General features: G+C 42.8%; 1 protein-coding gene across 5 annotated transcripts in view; it reads left to right on the plus strand.

Moving 5' to 3' along the window:
* The window catches only part of LOC125892690 (lamin-A-like), a 64186-nt gene that overhangs the window by 37985 nt on the left and 8890 nt on the right, over positions 1-17311 (plus strand). For all 5 annotated transcript variants that reach the window (XM_049582838.1, XM_049582839.1, XM_049582835.1 and 2 more), the window contains 7 exons: positions 10029-10185; positions 11916-12041; positions 12726-12896; positions 14241-14366; positions 14612-14832; positions 16394-16763; positions 17097-17204. In XM_049582838.1, coding sequence (XP_049438795.1) covers positions 10029-10185; positions 11916-12041; positions 12726-12896; positions 14241-14366; positions 14612-14832; positions 16394-16763; positions 17097-17204 — 1279 coding nt within the window. The remainder of the gene's footprint in view (positions 1-10028; positions 10186-11915; positions 12042-12725; positions 12897-14240; positions 14367-14611; positions 14833-16393; positions 16764-17096; positions 17205-17311) is intronic.

Below are 17311 nucleotides of genomic sequence, written 5' to 3' on the forward strand. Positions count from 1 at the left end.
CTGAAATCCAGAGTAGTGCATTAAAATAGTGCTTCTGCTTTATCACGTGCACAAAAATAAAGGATGCCTTTTCTTTCTTGGTTTAATGTGGATCTGCTCTGATATTGCTGAGTCAAATTACGGGATTTGTTTTTGTTCCAGATGCTGATTAACTATTTGGCGTCAGTGTTGCTCAGGTCTCATAAAGTGCCTGTTTTGACCGTGTGGCTGCAGTAATTCCTCCGTCGTATAAATTAGAAATAGAAATTATAGGTTATACTTTCCTTCGGTAGTGTACAAAAATGCACACCCTCTACGTGTTGAGATATTTTGAAAATCTGCACAGAAAAGTCTACACCTTTTTTTTTTTTTATTATTCCATTGCGTCCACAGCATGGTGGAAATGGCATACTAGCAGGCCTGACGACAAGGCCTTGGTTGTCACGGTAACGGCATAGCAAAACAGGGGGGTGGGGGGGGGGGTGGGCTTTTTTCTCTCTTTCACTCCACGAGGCGGGGTTCGTTTCTCGTTACTGGGGTGGACAAAGATAGCTGTGAGTCATCCTTGAGGCTGGGAGCCGAGCCAACACATTCCTCCTCCTCCTCCTCAGATTTCTCGTCTCTATTATTCCCCCTCTTTCTCTTTTTCTTTTTGTCTCTTTCTTTTTCACATTTCCATTTCACACTACCCCCCCAACAGCCTCTCCTCTCCTCCTCTCCCCCATCTCACACTGTCTCCGTCCAATAGCTCCCATTTTGTCTTTGTGCCTCAAAATGTGTAATTTACTCTATTTGCTCTGTAACAAAATGCCTTAAAAAGCTTTGATATTGCAGCTGAAAAGCGCGGAATGATGTGCAAACCTTTATTATTTTTTAGTAATATTTTTTTTTTTATCAAGAGCGCAGACATTTGTGTGTGGGAGGAAAGAAGGCAAGTGGTTTACGCTTTAAAAAAATAAGAATAAAGCTTGCCGAAATTACACTTCATTTTCTGTTTTTAATTCCTCCGTTCAGAGCGGAATATAAATCGTGCAGCGCTCCCCTCTCGGCAGAAAGGTCTTCCTCAGTTTGCAAGCTTAGAAACAACTCTGCCGCCTTGTTTCACTTGCAACAGATTTCCCTTATCTTGATGAAACAGGCTGATATTTTTTGGCTCTTTATTTACCTAATTTCCCAAATGTAATCTGCATTTGTTTGCTCATCTGTTGGCTCACAGCCACTCTCAGTACCACATTTGTTAGTCTCATGCTGACTGTGTATTGTTTTGTAAATATTAATAGTGTGATTCTTAAAAAATAACTGCAGAGCGTCTCCACACATGTGTTCTGAGCGCAGGCTGCGAGGCTTTGATGGAACAGAATGTAAACATGAAGTCAGTGGATATTTATGCCGAGGCTCTCTAATTACACACTTCATACTGGATTATATAAACAGGTAGTCCAGAGCAAATGGCTGTGCGAAGAACACACACACACACACACACACACACACACCCTGCACTGGATTATGTAAATTGTATATGAGGAAAAACACGTTTGCAGGGACATACATGCACATGTCCTGTATGTGCCACCACGCACTCACATTCATACAGCACACAGATACATTTTAACGCACACAGTGGTACACACAGTTTTTGCAGCCAACACTCCCACACAGTGCAGAACAGACTCAAACATGCACAAATACACCCACATATACACACGCACTGAAGAGAAGTACAAACACACACACACAAATCTTCAGACGCCACTCTCTGTTTTAAGCCGACATCCAGGAGCAGCATCCTGGATGTGCCAGAAGCACAGACAACATGTTTAAGTACAGCACAGACCTGTCCATCACACCACTCTGTGTTATACATGTTGAACTGAAGCCACTGGTTGAGATGTTCCTGCGATGTAGATATTTGCGAACAGACGAGGCGTGGATGTTGTATCCCAGGAGCCATGGGAGGCTAAGTGGTCCAGAGCTATGATCTCTGACTTTACTTTACTTTACTTTATTTTTTACATGTTTAAAATTGGCTTCAAATGTGGTTCACGTCCACCGTTTATCTGTATTCAAACCTGAGATTATACACAAAAACATGATCATATTAAAGGGAGTTGTTTTACAAGCCAGAACCAGAATCCCTGGTTGGGTCAGGAAATTTATGTCGAGCTTTGGTGGTCAACTGCTGATGCTGCTTTTGAAAATTTAAGTGCATTATTATTTTAATTTGCCACAAATTTTTATCCTCAACCTGTTAATCCTATATTGTAGCAGCAGTGTGCTCCAAAATAGAGTTAGCTTATGCTTTTCACATTCTTTGATGATGCCATATTTTAACTCATGCAGGCCTCTTCGGAGCCTGAAGAGCACTGAATGTTGGAGCTAAATGAATTTAGTTTATTCAGTCAGGACTAAATCCATGTTTGGGACCAAATCTGGGCTCAATAGCTGCAGTGTTTGCAGGCTGGTCAGATGAGCACTGCACAAGTTTGTTCCCCTGATAGCCCTCTTTCTGCCTGAGGACACCTCAAATTAAATGTGACTGGGGAATTGGGCCAGATTTACACTACCAAAACATGTTACATACAGTATAGGAAAAAGAAATTAAGATGGAGTTGCTTACAAGCATTATTAATGACAACAGTGATACTAATAATTACTCTGGTATCAGGGTTGCAACGATATACTGTGATATGAAAACTGAAGGGTATCTCACCACGTGCATTTGCTTATCTATAATATTAGAAAAAAAAACCCAAATAGACGAAAAAAATCTCCGTTTTTTTAGTTACTTCAAAAAGGAGACTTTAACACATACTTCTATTAAAAAAAATTCAAGTTTCGGTTATAGTAAAATAAATAAAATCTTTGATCAACCAAAAATAACCCTTCCTTTTCCTTCATTTAAGGGTCATTTTGATTGATAATAATTCTGTAATATAGTGATACTGTGAAACTGCAATATTTTCTGTACCTGAAATTTTCATACCGTTGCAACCCTGCCCGTTACCCAAAGAGGTTTGTTTTCATCCACACTTTTCTACATGAAGGTCAGAGGTCAGATTGAACTGTGTAATAATTTCTGTACAGTACAGAAGCACAATGTCCTGACTCATTATACTGCAGCTCCCGCTGTACGTAAATGTCACTGTGATTTTATTTGACAGCTGTTTCCATGCTAGCTGCCTGCTAGCATAGTAGTGTACGTCGGTTCGTCCATCTGCACCTCTGGTCGAGACTGAAGTATCATTATTGGATGGGTTGCCATGAAATTTTGTGCAGACATTCATGATCCCTAGAGGATGAATCCCAAAGACTTAAGTGGTCTCCTGACTTGTCCTGCAGCACCACCAGTCAGTCAGAACTTTCACTTAGCTTGTGAACTGTCTCAGCATCTGCTTGATGGATCGGCAGACAAAATTTGGCAGCGACATATTGTTCCCACAGGATGGTGTTAAATGACTCTGGTGATCCCCTGACTTTTCCTCTGAGGCCATCGCGGAGTTGACATTAGTGTTTTTGAGTGAAATGTTTCAGCAACTATTGGATGGATTGCCATGAAACTTGGCACACACACTCACGCCGCCCCCCCCCCCCCCCCCCATCACCAGGTCAAACATTTTGATTGGTACAATGCTTTATTTCATGACCCAATACCTGCAAAACCAATGACACTCCCATCAGAGATGACCAAAGTGAACATAAACATTATCCCTGCAAAAGCATTAGCATGTTAGCATCATGCTTGTGTTAGCATTTAGCCAAAAGCATGGCTGTGTCTAAGTACACTCTAACACTAGTAGTATTGTTTCTTTCACTGAAGAATCGTGGTACATCTCCCACTTGCACTGAAGCCACAGCAGAAGTATTGTCAGAAATTTCTATTTAAAGCATTCATTAAATTGTTAGACTGTAAATCAGGAACCCTCTCTTGTCTTGCCGTCATATTTGTGTACGAGGAGAGTACAAACAGTCAAGCAGCATGTCAATATACCAAACCCACTTCTGTCCATTAATTCACTGCTAGAGCTGAACCACTGGGCCCATTAGCACTAATGAGCATCACAGCAGCCACCTCCACACACTCACACACAGAATCACACTGTTAAAGAGTTTAATTGAAAAAAGTATTAACGTCCAGACAAAGAGCCGTATAGTTTAAAATGCAATCGAGCTGTAAACAAGAAATGTGTGTGCACACTTCACTAATGCATTTACGCTTTACAGCCCATTTAAGTTAGAAGAAAACTTCGCCTCAGACCTGTTCTGGTCGATCTGGGCTTCTTATTGAAGTCCATAATATGTTAATGAGCAGCATGGTGGTGAATTAAAAATGTTCCACAATAACAGCAGCAGCTGCCTTGGAAAGTTTTTAACACACCTTGAGAGTTATACAAGCCTTGGCCCAGCCTGCTCTATTCATTTGTTACAGTCACAACAAGATTATGGTCTTTAAACATTTGTACAGCAGCAACCGTGTCTCATTTTACCCCTGTTACTAATCTGTCTGTGTTGTCGGCATCCTGACACTGACTGATGGCTCATATGTTTGTATCAGGACAGTTAGTACAGGCACAAATTATAAAACTAGAGCCATGTGGAGCGCCATCGGCTGAAAATTTCACACAGACACCTTTTTAAAAGAAAGCTATTTTTACTTAAAAGGGTCTTTGCCAATTTTCAACCAGCTCTGTACCATAACAATGTGGGTAGTGTGTGTAAATGAACTGTGGTGAACTTCCCTCCATCTAACCAGTGCCCAGATCTCTCTGCAAAAGTTTCACTGGGGCTTGGGCTGTTCCTTGAACTACAGGTCGCATGCCGCCATCACAGGCACAAGATTATGTCATTGTATTGCCTATTTCTTGCCAAAAATGTTCCTAAGAAACATATTTTAGCGCCATATTTAGCCGTAATAATGAAAGATTGTGAACAGGAAGTGTGCGCCATACTGTTTCCTGCACAGTGAAAACAGAGGCTAAAAATTTAGATCAAAGGTAAAACTAAGTAGCGCTGATCCAATATAAACCCAAGATCCTGTCAGTGAGTTGCCTATTTTTTGCCTTAACTGTCTACAGAAGCATATTTTAGCTTAAGCCTAGTTCACATTACACGATTTTCACCGCGATTTTGACGTCGCAGAGGATCTTGAGAGCCACTTTAGGTCGGAGGTGAGTTGGCAGATAGTCTGCCACGACGAGTCCTCATGTGTGAACAAGCCTACGAGCAAGTCGCCCCCTCGTCTACGACTGGGACTGGATATCTGGCATGCTAGAAAACTGGAGAAGTCTGACACTGCTGACAAAGAGCATCAGCCAATGAGAGGCAGGATACATCACACGTCAGCACGCAGGAGGACGGAAGAAATGTGAGGAGGACAAGCCGCAGGGTTGCCAGGTCTGCTTATTAGCTGCGACTTTGGGCTTGTTTCTAAAGTGGAGTTGCATATTTGGGCTCGCTCTCTAAACGTCACCTTTCTCTCTATATATCCGTCGCTTCTTTTGGGCTTGTTTCCATAGCCCTGGTTGCTTGTTTCTCTCCCAAGATCTGGCAACACTGACAAGCCGGCAAGCAACAACAACAATGGCAGCGTCCACAGGATCATGGGGAGCGCGTTGTGTTTGGACCCAGGCCCTGGAGGCAGATTTGATTCAACAATGGGAAGAATATCCATGCCTTTACCATGTGTCGTCTCCAAGTTTGGTGGCGTCACCGTGTTATCTGGAGCTCTGTTGGCTAAGGCTCGGTGGAGAAATCTTGTGATGTGCACACACAGGTCGTAACACAGTTGGTGAGACTCCCGCTGACAGAAACATACATCCTCAGGTATGAACACTCAAAAAATCACGATAGTCTCCGCGACGCAAAATCGGGGTGAAAATCGTGTAATGTGAACTAGGCTTTACAGTTTAACTGTACGACATGATCGTTTGTTACCAGCTAGCTGCCAAAAAAGAGCAGGGAATGCGTCTCCTGTGTCCCCCCTATAAATTACGGCCCTGTATGGGGAGACGGTGTCACTTAAGGCTCCAGTTTATGTGGGTTCAACAATTGAAGGTATGTGTGTGCGACACACATGGTTTTCTGTGTGTATTTATAACCAGAGTCTGAAGCACTTTTACACCTGGGTCGTAAAGAGTCACATTCTTGTGTCTCTTTATGAGTCACAGTGTGTTCACTGGGGGGAAAAAAAAAAAAACTTCCCCAGCTCTGTGATCTACTCAGAATTACTCTGGTGTTTTCAGCGTGTATGCACAGTAAAAAGAGGTGTTTGTGTGACCTGATCTATCCTCACTGACATAAATGGAGTAGCAAAATAAAAGAATATAACTTAACAGCATCATGCATCCTCTAAAGTGACCATACAGTTGAATCAACACCTCTCTAACAACTCGTACGACCAGCTGTTAAATGGTAGAAAACTGTATTTTAACTACGAGATAAGTTTGTAAATATGAATTGGTGCATTGCTGCAAAAAAAAAAGGATTGTATGAACATCTGGTCCCAACATCTGCTCATTTAAATGTGGTCATGGGCTCAGGAGGTCATTGTTGAGTTTCCGTAGAATATATTCACTTAAGTTGGCAGTTTATTAGGTACACCTAGCAGAAACAAACGCAGTGGGGTAAACTAAGTATTAGAAACCCCTCTCAGTATGTCACAATACATCTAAACGGCACCAAAATGATCTTAAAGTTTAATCTATCAATCTAATCTAACAGTTTGTGTGTTTAACAATGAACTGGCAACTGCGATACAGGTGATTGATGTAGGAAATCTGTGCCGTCTTTACAGAGCTTCTTTTATGTTTAAGTGTTTGTGTGCATGAGCGGCCATGATTGTTGATTTGGACTGAAGAATTTTAGACTGTGAACAATGAGCAGTCTTTTTTGAAATTACCCGCTCATGTTCTCTGAGCTTGACTGTACATCTGTAAAGCATCACAAGTATGTTTTCTCTGGATTTTATTTTAGACGTTTTTTTGTGCTGGACATAAAAGCCTCATTCATTTTTTCCATCTTTTTTTTCTGTCTCTCCCCGCAGCAGGCTGCCACAGTGCAGTTCTGCTTTTCTGCCACTTTATATCGTCTCTTTGTGCTGGCTCTTTTCAGGAAGCAGAATTACATCTATGCAGCTCTTCTGAAGCTCCTCTCATTGGTGTTTATTGAATGCAGTGATGGATATTAATCGCTGTGTCATAAACACATAAATTAGAGTTTCACTTCTGAGCTGATGGCGTCTGAATGGGCCCGATCTTTGTTGTGAATCATTATTCCTGCTGTGGAGTAACTTTATGACTTGCCAGTGTGTTTTGTAAAGCTCGTCGCTACACTCGGCTGGCAGTGACCGGATGACTCTGAGGTGTGTGTGAGCAGCCTGGAAGCCATCTCCCTCAGCAGATGGCCATTATTAGTGACAATGAAGACTAGCCCACAGGGCCAAATAGAATAACAAGGAGCCCATTTCCTCCTTGGCTGTGCATGAACCACCTATACTGCTAACACCGCCTCTCCGTCTCCCCTCCGCTCTCTTCATCTTCTCCAGGGAATGCATTGTTTTTCCATGGCTGCGTCCAAGTTTTTTCTCTCTGACCAGAACTCTAAATTGGTTCCTGTAGAGATGTTAGAGGGGGAGGCGGGGCGCACATGCAAGCACATGCGCAGCAAACGTGAATTCTCTTAATTCAACACGGGCTCCCTCGAGATAAAGTTTAATGGGCTCTTACTCAGTACAGAAGGCTAATAGCAGTGCGTCGATGTGCTGGCCCGAGTTCAGTTCACATCAACGCCTGACAACTGCTGCTCTCACTGCGCCGCACAATGAGAGTTTGTGTTGTCCACAACTTGTGTCACTGCCGCACAGTCGTCCACTGCTCGTCAGGTTTCACTCAAGCAGAAAGAAAGAAACAGGGTCCTCTTAGTATCAGCATTAACTTATCAGATATGACAGCAAGTGGGAGCTGATAGTGCATCACAACTTAATGTTACCAGAGAAACACATTAAAGGTGCAGTGTGGAGGATCTCGGGGGAAATCTGGGCAGAAATGGAAATGTATTATAGTGAGTATATATACTTTTAGTGCATAGAAGGTTTTCCTTACCTTGGAAAGAGCCATTTCCAGAGGAGTCCAGAACAGACAAAGCAGACACTGGCTCTAGATAAGGTCATTTGTGTTTTTGCGTCAGCCACAGTAGTTAGCAGCCCCTCTGCGACAAGAGTGTTATTTTTTTTTTTAACATGAAATTGCTTTATTTTTGGTTTAAATGACCAGGTCCCTTTGTTTTGGAGAGGTAAAGACCTCTGTAGATAATTCAGCTCCCAGTAAAAAACTCCTGAACATCTGGATCATAAGTTATCAGAGAAATAGGGTGAGCATACATAGCTGATGCTGGGCTAGCGGCCGGACAGCATAGGAGAAACACTGATTTGTAACATGAAACTGCTTTTATCAGTGTTTCTACCAGTGTTAATCACTTGGTTCATCTGTTTTGGAGAGGAAGAAACCTTTGCTGATAATTCGGCTTGCAGTAAAAACCTCCTGAACATCTGGATCTTAAATTATCAGACAAATAAGGTGAGCACACATAGCTGTTGCTGGGCTAGCTACCTGTCTGTGATGTGCCAAACACCATAGGAGAATCACTGATTTGTAACATGAAACTGCTTTAATCAGTGTTTCTACCAGTGTTAATCACTTGGTTCATCTGTTTTAGAGAGGAAGAGACCTTTGCGGACAATTTGGCTCACAGTAAAAACCTCCTAAACAATGAACACTGAAGGAACTCTGACCGGGAGAAGTTTCAGCTGGTTTCAGTCTGCAGTCCTCACCACTAGATGCCACTAAATCCCCCTAAATCTCACACACTGCTTCTTTAAGTGGATAAAAAGAGACAGATTATGTCGTGTAAACCTCTCACAGAAAACTTCTTGTCGTGCATTAGTCACATGGGAAAACTCTACAAAGGCAACTTTATTTGTACGGCAGTTTTCAAACACAGAAGCATTTCGAAGTGCAAACATGACGTCAAAAAGTAGAGTAAGAGGTTGGTAATCTTAGGTGTTAGGCCACTATCAAGTCAAAGTCAAATTCATGTGTATCGCACATTGCATACAACATGTGTAAACTCAATGTGCCTCAAATAAAAAGCTAAAACAATAAAGATCACACATAGCAAAGAAGATAAGAATGTAAGCTAAGGAAGTAATACAGTGAAACATGAGTAAGATAAGAGGGTATTATTAAAAAGCGGATAACAATACTGCTTCTAAAAGATGACACTGCTGTAACAGACATTAGTTCTTGCGGTAGAAGTTTCCAGAGAGAAGGACTGACAGCACCATACGCTGATTCAGAATTTATTCCAGGTAGAGTGAGGAGACCTTTACTTCATGATGTAAGGCAGAGGTGTCAAAACATACGGCCCGGGGCCAGAACCGGCCCGCCAAAGTGTCCAATGCGGCCCGCTGGATGACTCTGCACACCTAATAGTGATGCACTGGTGGAGGCTAAGAGGTGCCAGGTTTCAGGAGCAAGTTATACATGGATTTGCTCTCTCCTTGTAAAATGCTGCTTCAGAGGCTTTTACAGTTCTTTACTTTCACTTTAGTTTGGTGTGATGATGTCAGGATGACTACGCAGGAGTGAAAATGTATGGAATTTAAAAAAAAAAATGCTCAGATTGATTGATTAGCAAATTAGTTGGCAGTTAATTTAATATTTGACAACTAATAGATTAATCGTTGCAGCTCTACTGTCCGCTACGACACAAGTCTTAGGTGTGAGTTTTTAAAACCACATGAGATGAGCTACACAGCTCCCAAGAGAACAAATCATCTGTATCCAAACTGCAAAGTAAAAAAGAGAAAAATTATGTGTCAGGCGAAACTGTCCTGACAAACACAGACAGGCCGCATCGCCAGAGAGGAAGAAAAGCCTCCATTAAAACTCCCCAACAGTGATACGACAGACGTGTGCAGCAGGGGGTGACAATGACACATACAGTATCAAAGGGACTGAAAACTAACGTCCATGTTTTGTCTCGTGTCTTTACAGAAACACCAAGAAGGAGTCTGACCTGGAGGCGGCTCTGGTCAGGCTGAGGGACCTGGAGGCCCTGCTGAACTCTAAAGATGCTTCCCTTTCCACCGCCATGGGGGAGAAGCGGGCCCTGGAGGCCGAGGTGAAGGACCTCAAGGCCCAGCTGGCCAAGGTAAAAACATCTTTATTGGAAATGAAGTCTCACATGGCTGCTGTTGGCAGGAGGGGCACGTTACATGGCTCGGAAAACATGGAAAAACATCAGTCATGCATGTTGTGGCACAGCAAGCGTCTACAGTAATATCAGGATCATTTCAGATTATAGAGGACGTCTTCCACATCACACGTCACTCTGAATCGTTAACAGAAAGCACTGTGGTCCTCTTACTGTTAGAAACATTAATACCAATGGTGGACTGCTGGTTTGTTAAAGTTCTGTCAGCACTGCTCTGTCTAATGGCTGGTTTACACCTAAACTTAGTGTTGCTGCACCACTTCATGGACGAGCGGTGTCTGCTGCGCCCAGAGTTTTTGCTCCATCAGTGTCTGCAGTTTAAAGTCCACCAGAAACAGCGTGTTTGGATAAGGCTCAGTTGAACTAGCTGATGTTGTGACACTTGTGGGATTGAGCATAGGACACAGGAGTGGAGGGAAAACTTTAGCACATCCAGAGCAGCGCTCGTGTCTTTGAATGAGCTCCTTCATCCTTATATCAAACCAGAATTAATGCTGGTGAGATCTCCAGTCTGTGTTTTGAAAAGTCGAACGTTAGCGTGTACACTTTGCTACCTTTGTGATGAAAAGAGATGAGAGACAGCGATGAGCATTTGGGGTTGTTTTTGCGTTCTAGTGTGGACGGAGATATTTTATAAAAGCACAGAATTATTTTTTAAAACAGGATGGATCCATACCCATTTTTCTTTTAATTTATTTATTTATTTTTTCACTGTTTTAACCAAACCAAACTATCCAGTAAAATATATTTTTTTAATATTTTATTTGTGCAAAATTAAAACAGTGGTGACTTTACAGGTACAAAACCAAATATATATATATGTATATTTACACACAAACACAAGGACAGAAAAAGAAAACAAGGTGACATACAGAACTTGACAGTGTGCATTAATATATATAAAACAGCAAATTAAATTAGGATATATATATAACTTTATTTCAGACACAAGATTGGTCCATAGATTAAAAAAAACAAAAAAACAAAAACAAAGTAATAATATAATAATTCTAATATTAACCTTTTTGCTGTTATTGTTTATTAAAGTAATATAATTACCGATTGTTGTAAAGGAAATCTGTTACATGTGAAATATAGAGGAAAGAAATAAAAAAAAATGAATAAGTAAAATAAATAAATAATAATATATTTTTAAAGTAATAACTAGGTGATGATAACGGAGTAATAAAAAAAAAAAAAAATAGATAAATATTCAGCTTTTGTAGTATGGGGGGGCTTTATAGATGAGGTGTGTGGAGGTGGGGGCATTGATGTCCATTTTCAAAACACTGTATATTTGTGGACAGAGCCTTAGAAAAGCAGAGTGAGTGGAGCAGGAGGCTGCAGTGACTGACATTTAAAAAGTGCAGAAGTACCTGGTGGAGGTAGCAATTTTATGTGCACCCTCCAGGCAGTTGACTATGAATGAGGACATGGTGGCGAGGCAGGCAAGGTTGCATTCTCTGCTGTTTGTTTTATCAATGAAGTTTACCTTAGGACTGACGTAGATACAGTTGTAGCCCTGCTCCACCTACTGGTCACACTGTGGAACTACAGGTCTCCTCTTAAAAGAACAGTTCACAGCTCAAACAATGCTGCACAGATTTTTTTTTTAACTTTCATGCCTCCATTAAAGAACACTTCTCTCCCCTCCTCCTCCCTCTCAGTTGGAAGGAAGCTTAGCCGATGCCAAGAGGCAGCTGCAGGATGAGATGCTGAGGAGAGTGGACGCCGAGAACCGCCTGCAGACCGTGAAGGAGGAACTGGAGTTCCAGAAGAACATCTACAACGAGGTTCAAACTCTTCACCTGGACCTGTCTATTTTTACTCAGCTGTCTAAGTCATCTGTCCTACTTTTCATCTTTTCCACAAGATATTGATTCGCATCCAACCTCCTGCTTGTTTGTTTTGCATTTCCCTTTCAGATATCTCACAGATGCACTTTTTCCTTTGCTTCTCACCCCTTCTTTATTTGATTTAGTTTATTCTCACATAAATAATAAAGCACAGTACAAGCAGAAATATTTACACATTTTAATTCCTCCCATAATGAAGTCACAATTTGTCCTGGTCGTAATTAAGTCCTGACCAAAACTGGCAACAGATGTGTGTTTTCCAAATTTAAACATAATGATTAGGAGCTGTTTAAAGGTCACTAGGGAGGTGGATTTCTCTGCTAGAGCTCTGTACTTGTAAACAAGTAATTAGTGCACAGCGACTGACTAATCAATGCAATTAAGTTCATTGACCATAGCAGGTTTCTACAGGTGGAGTCTTTTATATTGTTTATGGTGCCTGAAAGAAAATAAGCCAATCATCAATACAAATGACTCTTTTTGTAGTTTAATAGAGTTTAGAAAGTCCAATCAGCTTCTAATCAACACGAGTCCAAGTGAGACAATTCATGTGACAAATCCAAGAGACTAAAAGTAAGTGCTCTTGAGACTGATCACCAACCTGTATGTGTGTGTCTGCAGGAGCTGCGTGAGTCCAAGCGCCGGCACGAGACCCGCATGGTGGAGATTGACAGCGGGCGGCAGCAGGAGTTTGAGAGCAAGCTGGCTGACGCCCTGGCCGACCTGAGAGCCCAACACGAGGAGCAGGTCCGCCTGTACAAGGAGGAGATCGAGAAGACCTACGATGCTAAGGTACGTCTGGATGCTGCAGCAGACGCACAGCTCTGTCGCCACCTACAGGCCGAGCAGAGGCTGTTACTTTCAGCAGAAGCTCAGCTTTGTGTGGAGATGTTTAGTGTTTGTTAATCGCTTTAATGAGCTACGAATGGTCCAACATCCACAATCCAGATAATGCGTATTGATTTGTGTCCTTTTTACACTCAGTCAGTGTATGAATTCACTTTGTAGCTTGTTTCTGGCCTTTTATCTACGAACAGGAGGGGAATTCATTTAACAGCAATAATCACTGGCTTGTAGGACGAACGTGGATAACACAGCAGCAGTTTTGGTGATTGGACTTTACTTTTAAACAAAACCCAAACTGTTTTTTGAGTTTCTGGGGGAGAATTCAAAGGCATTTTTAAACCAAACAGTTCCCCCCCTTAAAGAACTACATAACCACAAGGGAGTTTTTTATATTTGCATTCACACCACCAATAGGAACGCTGAAATGATGTCCTGAAAGCCGGCAGGCAGTTGGCTTATCAACGTCAAGATATCGAAAGGCATATCAACATTAATTTTAGCTTGGCTTTTTATTACCTGGTGACTAGCTTCTAGCGGTGCGGGCCACTCTGCAGAAGGCAAGATGGCAAGGTGTTCAGGTGCAGTTCACCAACAATGGCTTTATTGCAGTCTTCACCACAAAACATGGCCTCCTCGTGAGGTTGAACAGGAGCCCTGAGCTCATCTAGACTCTTATTTCTGCACTGCTTCACCCCCACATACACCATGAAGTACACGTCACACCTGCACAGGTTACCCACAAGGCCACCACCCTTAAAGGAGAGAAAGGGTGAGGCGTAACAGGGTGCTGCACTGGTTCGTGTGTTCGACCAGTCAACGTTCACTTGAGTCACTCATAGTTCCTCTAGTGCTGGGAGAATACCTACTCTGAAATAGGAAATAAAAAAGACCCTCAAAATGGCATTCTGAGAGCTACGATTGTTTCTAGTTCTTACAGTGCGTATACAATAAAAAGCAAACTAACTTATGACAAAGTTCCTACCGGGACGACCTCAGTTGGTAGAGTGTGTGATCGTTGTAGGCTGAGTCCTCCTGGTAAAAACCTCTTAAACAATAAACACTGAGGGAATCCTAATGTTTAAATCCCCCTAAATCTTACACACTGCTCCTTTAATTAGCAAAGACTGCAAAAGGCCAAAAAAGTCAAATCTGTTCTGGTGTTTAGTCTTCAAATGAGCAAAAGAGAAAGTCTCCTGAAGTAAACAAACAGCACAGGTTCAGTCAGGTTGTTGAGAGCAGGAAGTCACTGCTGATAACTGACTGTACCTTCTGTCTCTGTGTGTGTGTCAGCTGGAGAACGCTCGTCATTCAGCTGACAGGAACAGCCACTTGGTGGGAGCAGCTCACGAAGAGCTGCAGCAGACCCGTGTTCGACTGGAGGGCATGTCAGGCCAGCTCAGCATGCTGCAGAAACAGGTACACACACACACACACACATATATATATATACAGTGTGTCACTACAGTGAGTTTGTGATCGGTCTGCTGGTTTTACTGGCTACACTGTGGCTGACTGAGCACCATTGATTAATTTAAGCCTCACCTGACTCATCAAGCAGACTTTGCAGTGTTTGTACTGTTACAAGTAGCGCACAGACTGCTTAATTGGTCCTAATTGGTCTTAATTGACTAACCTTTGTACGTGTTCTCACAATTAATCAGCTCTCAGCGAGCGAGGCCAAGGTGCGCGAGCTGGAGGAGGCTCTGTCGAGGGAGCGGGACCTGATGCGGCGGCGGCTGGAGGATAAGGAGCGTGAGATGGCCGATATCCGAGCTCGGATGCAGCAGCAGCTGGACGACTACCAGGAGCTGCTGGACATCAAGCTGGCCCTGGACATGGAGATTCATGCTTACAGGAAGCTGCTGGAGGGAGAGGAGGAGAGGTGAGATTGAAATAGGAGCTAGACTCTTGAAAGACACCTTGAGGCAAATGAAGATCTACAGGTTGTTACAGGGACGAGGAATCACTAACAAGTCAGAGTACGAACAGAGAAGTCTCTCTACTGACTCTGCCAGTCAGACACAGATCAGCTTAGCAGACAGTTCAGCAGATAACCACACAGAATCACTATGACTCTACATGTAGACAAACCTTTTTACATACGTGTGTACTTTTGATCTGGGGCTGTTTTCAGGGTTTAAATAAAGGAAAATCTCATTGTTACAGCATACAATGGTATTTTTTGACCAGTGGTTCCCAACTGGTGGGTCGCAATCCAAAAGTGTGCCGCATGTCCATTGTGAATGAAGTGTGAAAAAACACTTTCTTTTTAAGTACAGTGAATTTTCGGCACAGAGATTTTATTTTAAAGTGCTGTTTCCTGCTGTAGAGTGAGTCTCTAACGGACAGCTACATGACAGAGACAGCAAACTAGCTCAACAACATGGCCAAAGACAAGTATGACACTGAATATATCAAACTGTGGGACCTTGAGCTAATGACTAAGGAGAAATCTGGACCCTGAGGCTGGACCAGTTGGGAACCACAGCTTTAGATAACAGCGTGCTTTCAGCTTAGTTGCAACAGTTTGGGGGAGAGCCCTGGTGCCCAAAGTCAGGTCCACAAAGAATTTTTTTTTCAAATTTATTGTAGAACAGCTCATTCTACTTTCTGACAGTGCAGCTGTGAGGGTCCGCTGTCCTTGCTGATGTTGCCTTCAGGGTCTTTAGACTAATTTACCTGCAGAATGTGATAATAAAACCTTAAAGATTAATGAAAAACATTAATGAAAATACAATAAACTTTTAAAAAATGAACAAGTAGCTTTCATGTTCTTGCGGCCTCATTAAAACGTGCAGCTGGCAAAGTAAACCTGCTCTTTGACAGTTATAAAAGTTAAAGGTCCAGTGTGCAGGATTTAGAGGAGGCTATTGGCGATAATCAAATATGATGTTCACTAACTAACCTAAAACTAAGAATCATTGTGTTTTCATTAGCTCAGAATGAGCCCTTCATATCAACACATTGAGCGGGGCCTCGTCCACAGAGTCCGCCGTGTTGCACTGCCATGTTTCTACAGTAGCCCAGAACAGAGATCTAGAGAAGGTCTTTCATGTCTTTATGTAACCTGAAGGCCTCTCTAGGTTCACCGTGGGGAGGGTCCAGTGGAGGGGCATTCAGTTGGTTGCAATCTGCAACCTCACTGCTAAATGCCACTAAATCCTACACACTATAAAAATGCGAACAATAACAGGAACAGCTGAGAGAGACCTGAGAGGAGATCTGATGCAGATTTTTCTATGAGACTGTTGCAGTAACAGCAGTAACTGTTCTGGTTCGTGAAGCTTTAACGCCTCACTGGAGCAGGTTGGTTACAGTAGCTGTGGTAAGAGCATCAGGGCAGTAAGGAAGAGATAAAAAGGCACTTAACCACGAGTGACACGGTACGTGTGACCGACTCCTCCGGTCTAAATCCATCATCTAAATCTCCCCTCTCTCCTCAGGCTGCGTCTGTCACCCGGCACTCAAGCCAAGGTCACAGTGGCACGCACCTCCGGCTCAAGCCACAGCCACACCAGCCGCTTGGTTCACTCCTCCGGCTCAGGCCACAGCCACACCAGCCGTCTCGCCCACGCTTCCGGCTCCGGCGGTGCCGTTGGCACTGCCACCGCTTCCAGCAGCCGCAACTCCTCTGGTACAGCCAGTGCGAAGAAGCGCCGCCTCAATGACAATGAAAGCGAGACCTCCAGCGTTGCGGGGGGCACTGTGACCAAGACTCGTATTAGTCAGCACGCCTCAGCCAGCGGCCGCATCACCGTGGATGAGGTTGACCTGGAGGGCAAGTACGTCCGTCTCAGCAACAAGGCTGACGAGGTCAGTGAGTCCATCTGTCAGGTGGCTTTATAAACTCTTCTTACCTGGTTTATGGTGATTTCACAGCTCTGAGACTGAGCTTGAAAAAGATGTAAGAAATTGAGTCCTGGCGACAAAATACTACATAACCGACATTTTTGATAATTAAAATATGATTATAAGTGGCATTTATTGCTGTATTAATGTATTTTAAGACAGACAGCTGTAATTATCTGTAGCTTCAGCCAACACCTTTTCAGTCTATAAATAAATGTACAGGCAGGAATCCATTTTGGTTTTGATTTTTACATTTTCTGTCCCATCCTCTTTTCTCTTCCCATTTCTCTCATGCAGGATCAATCTCTGGGCAACTGGCAGGTGAAGAGACAAGTAGGTAGTGCCACACCTATCGTCTACAAGTTCCCCCACAAGTTCAATCTGAAGGCCGGAGGAACTGTCACCGTAAGTTACACCAAGTTTTCTAAATGTGTCGCTGTGTTGATCTTTCCATGGTCAATATAACTGTTGTTTCCCTGCACAGAAAGGTACTCTTTTTTGTGACCATGATT

Source organism: Epinephelus fuscoguttatus, linkage group LG8, assembly GCF_011397635.1.
Source record: "Epinephelus fuscoguttatus linkage group LG8, E.fuscoguttatus.final_Chr_v1".
NCBI classification, from domain to species: Eukaryota; Metazoa; Chordata; class Actinopteri; order Perciformes; family Serranidae; genus Epinephelus; species Epinephelus fuscoguttatus.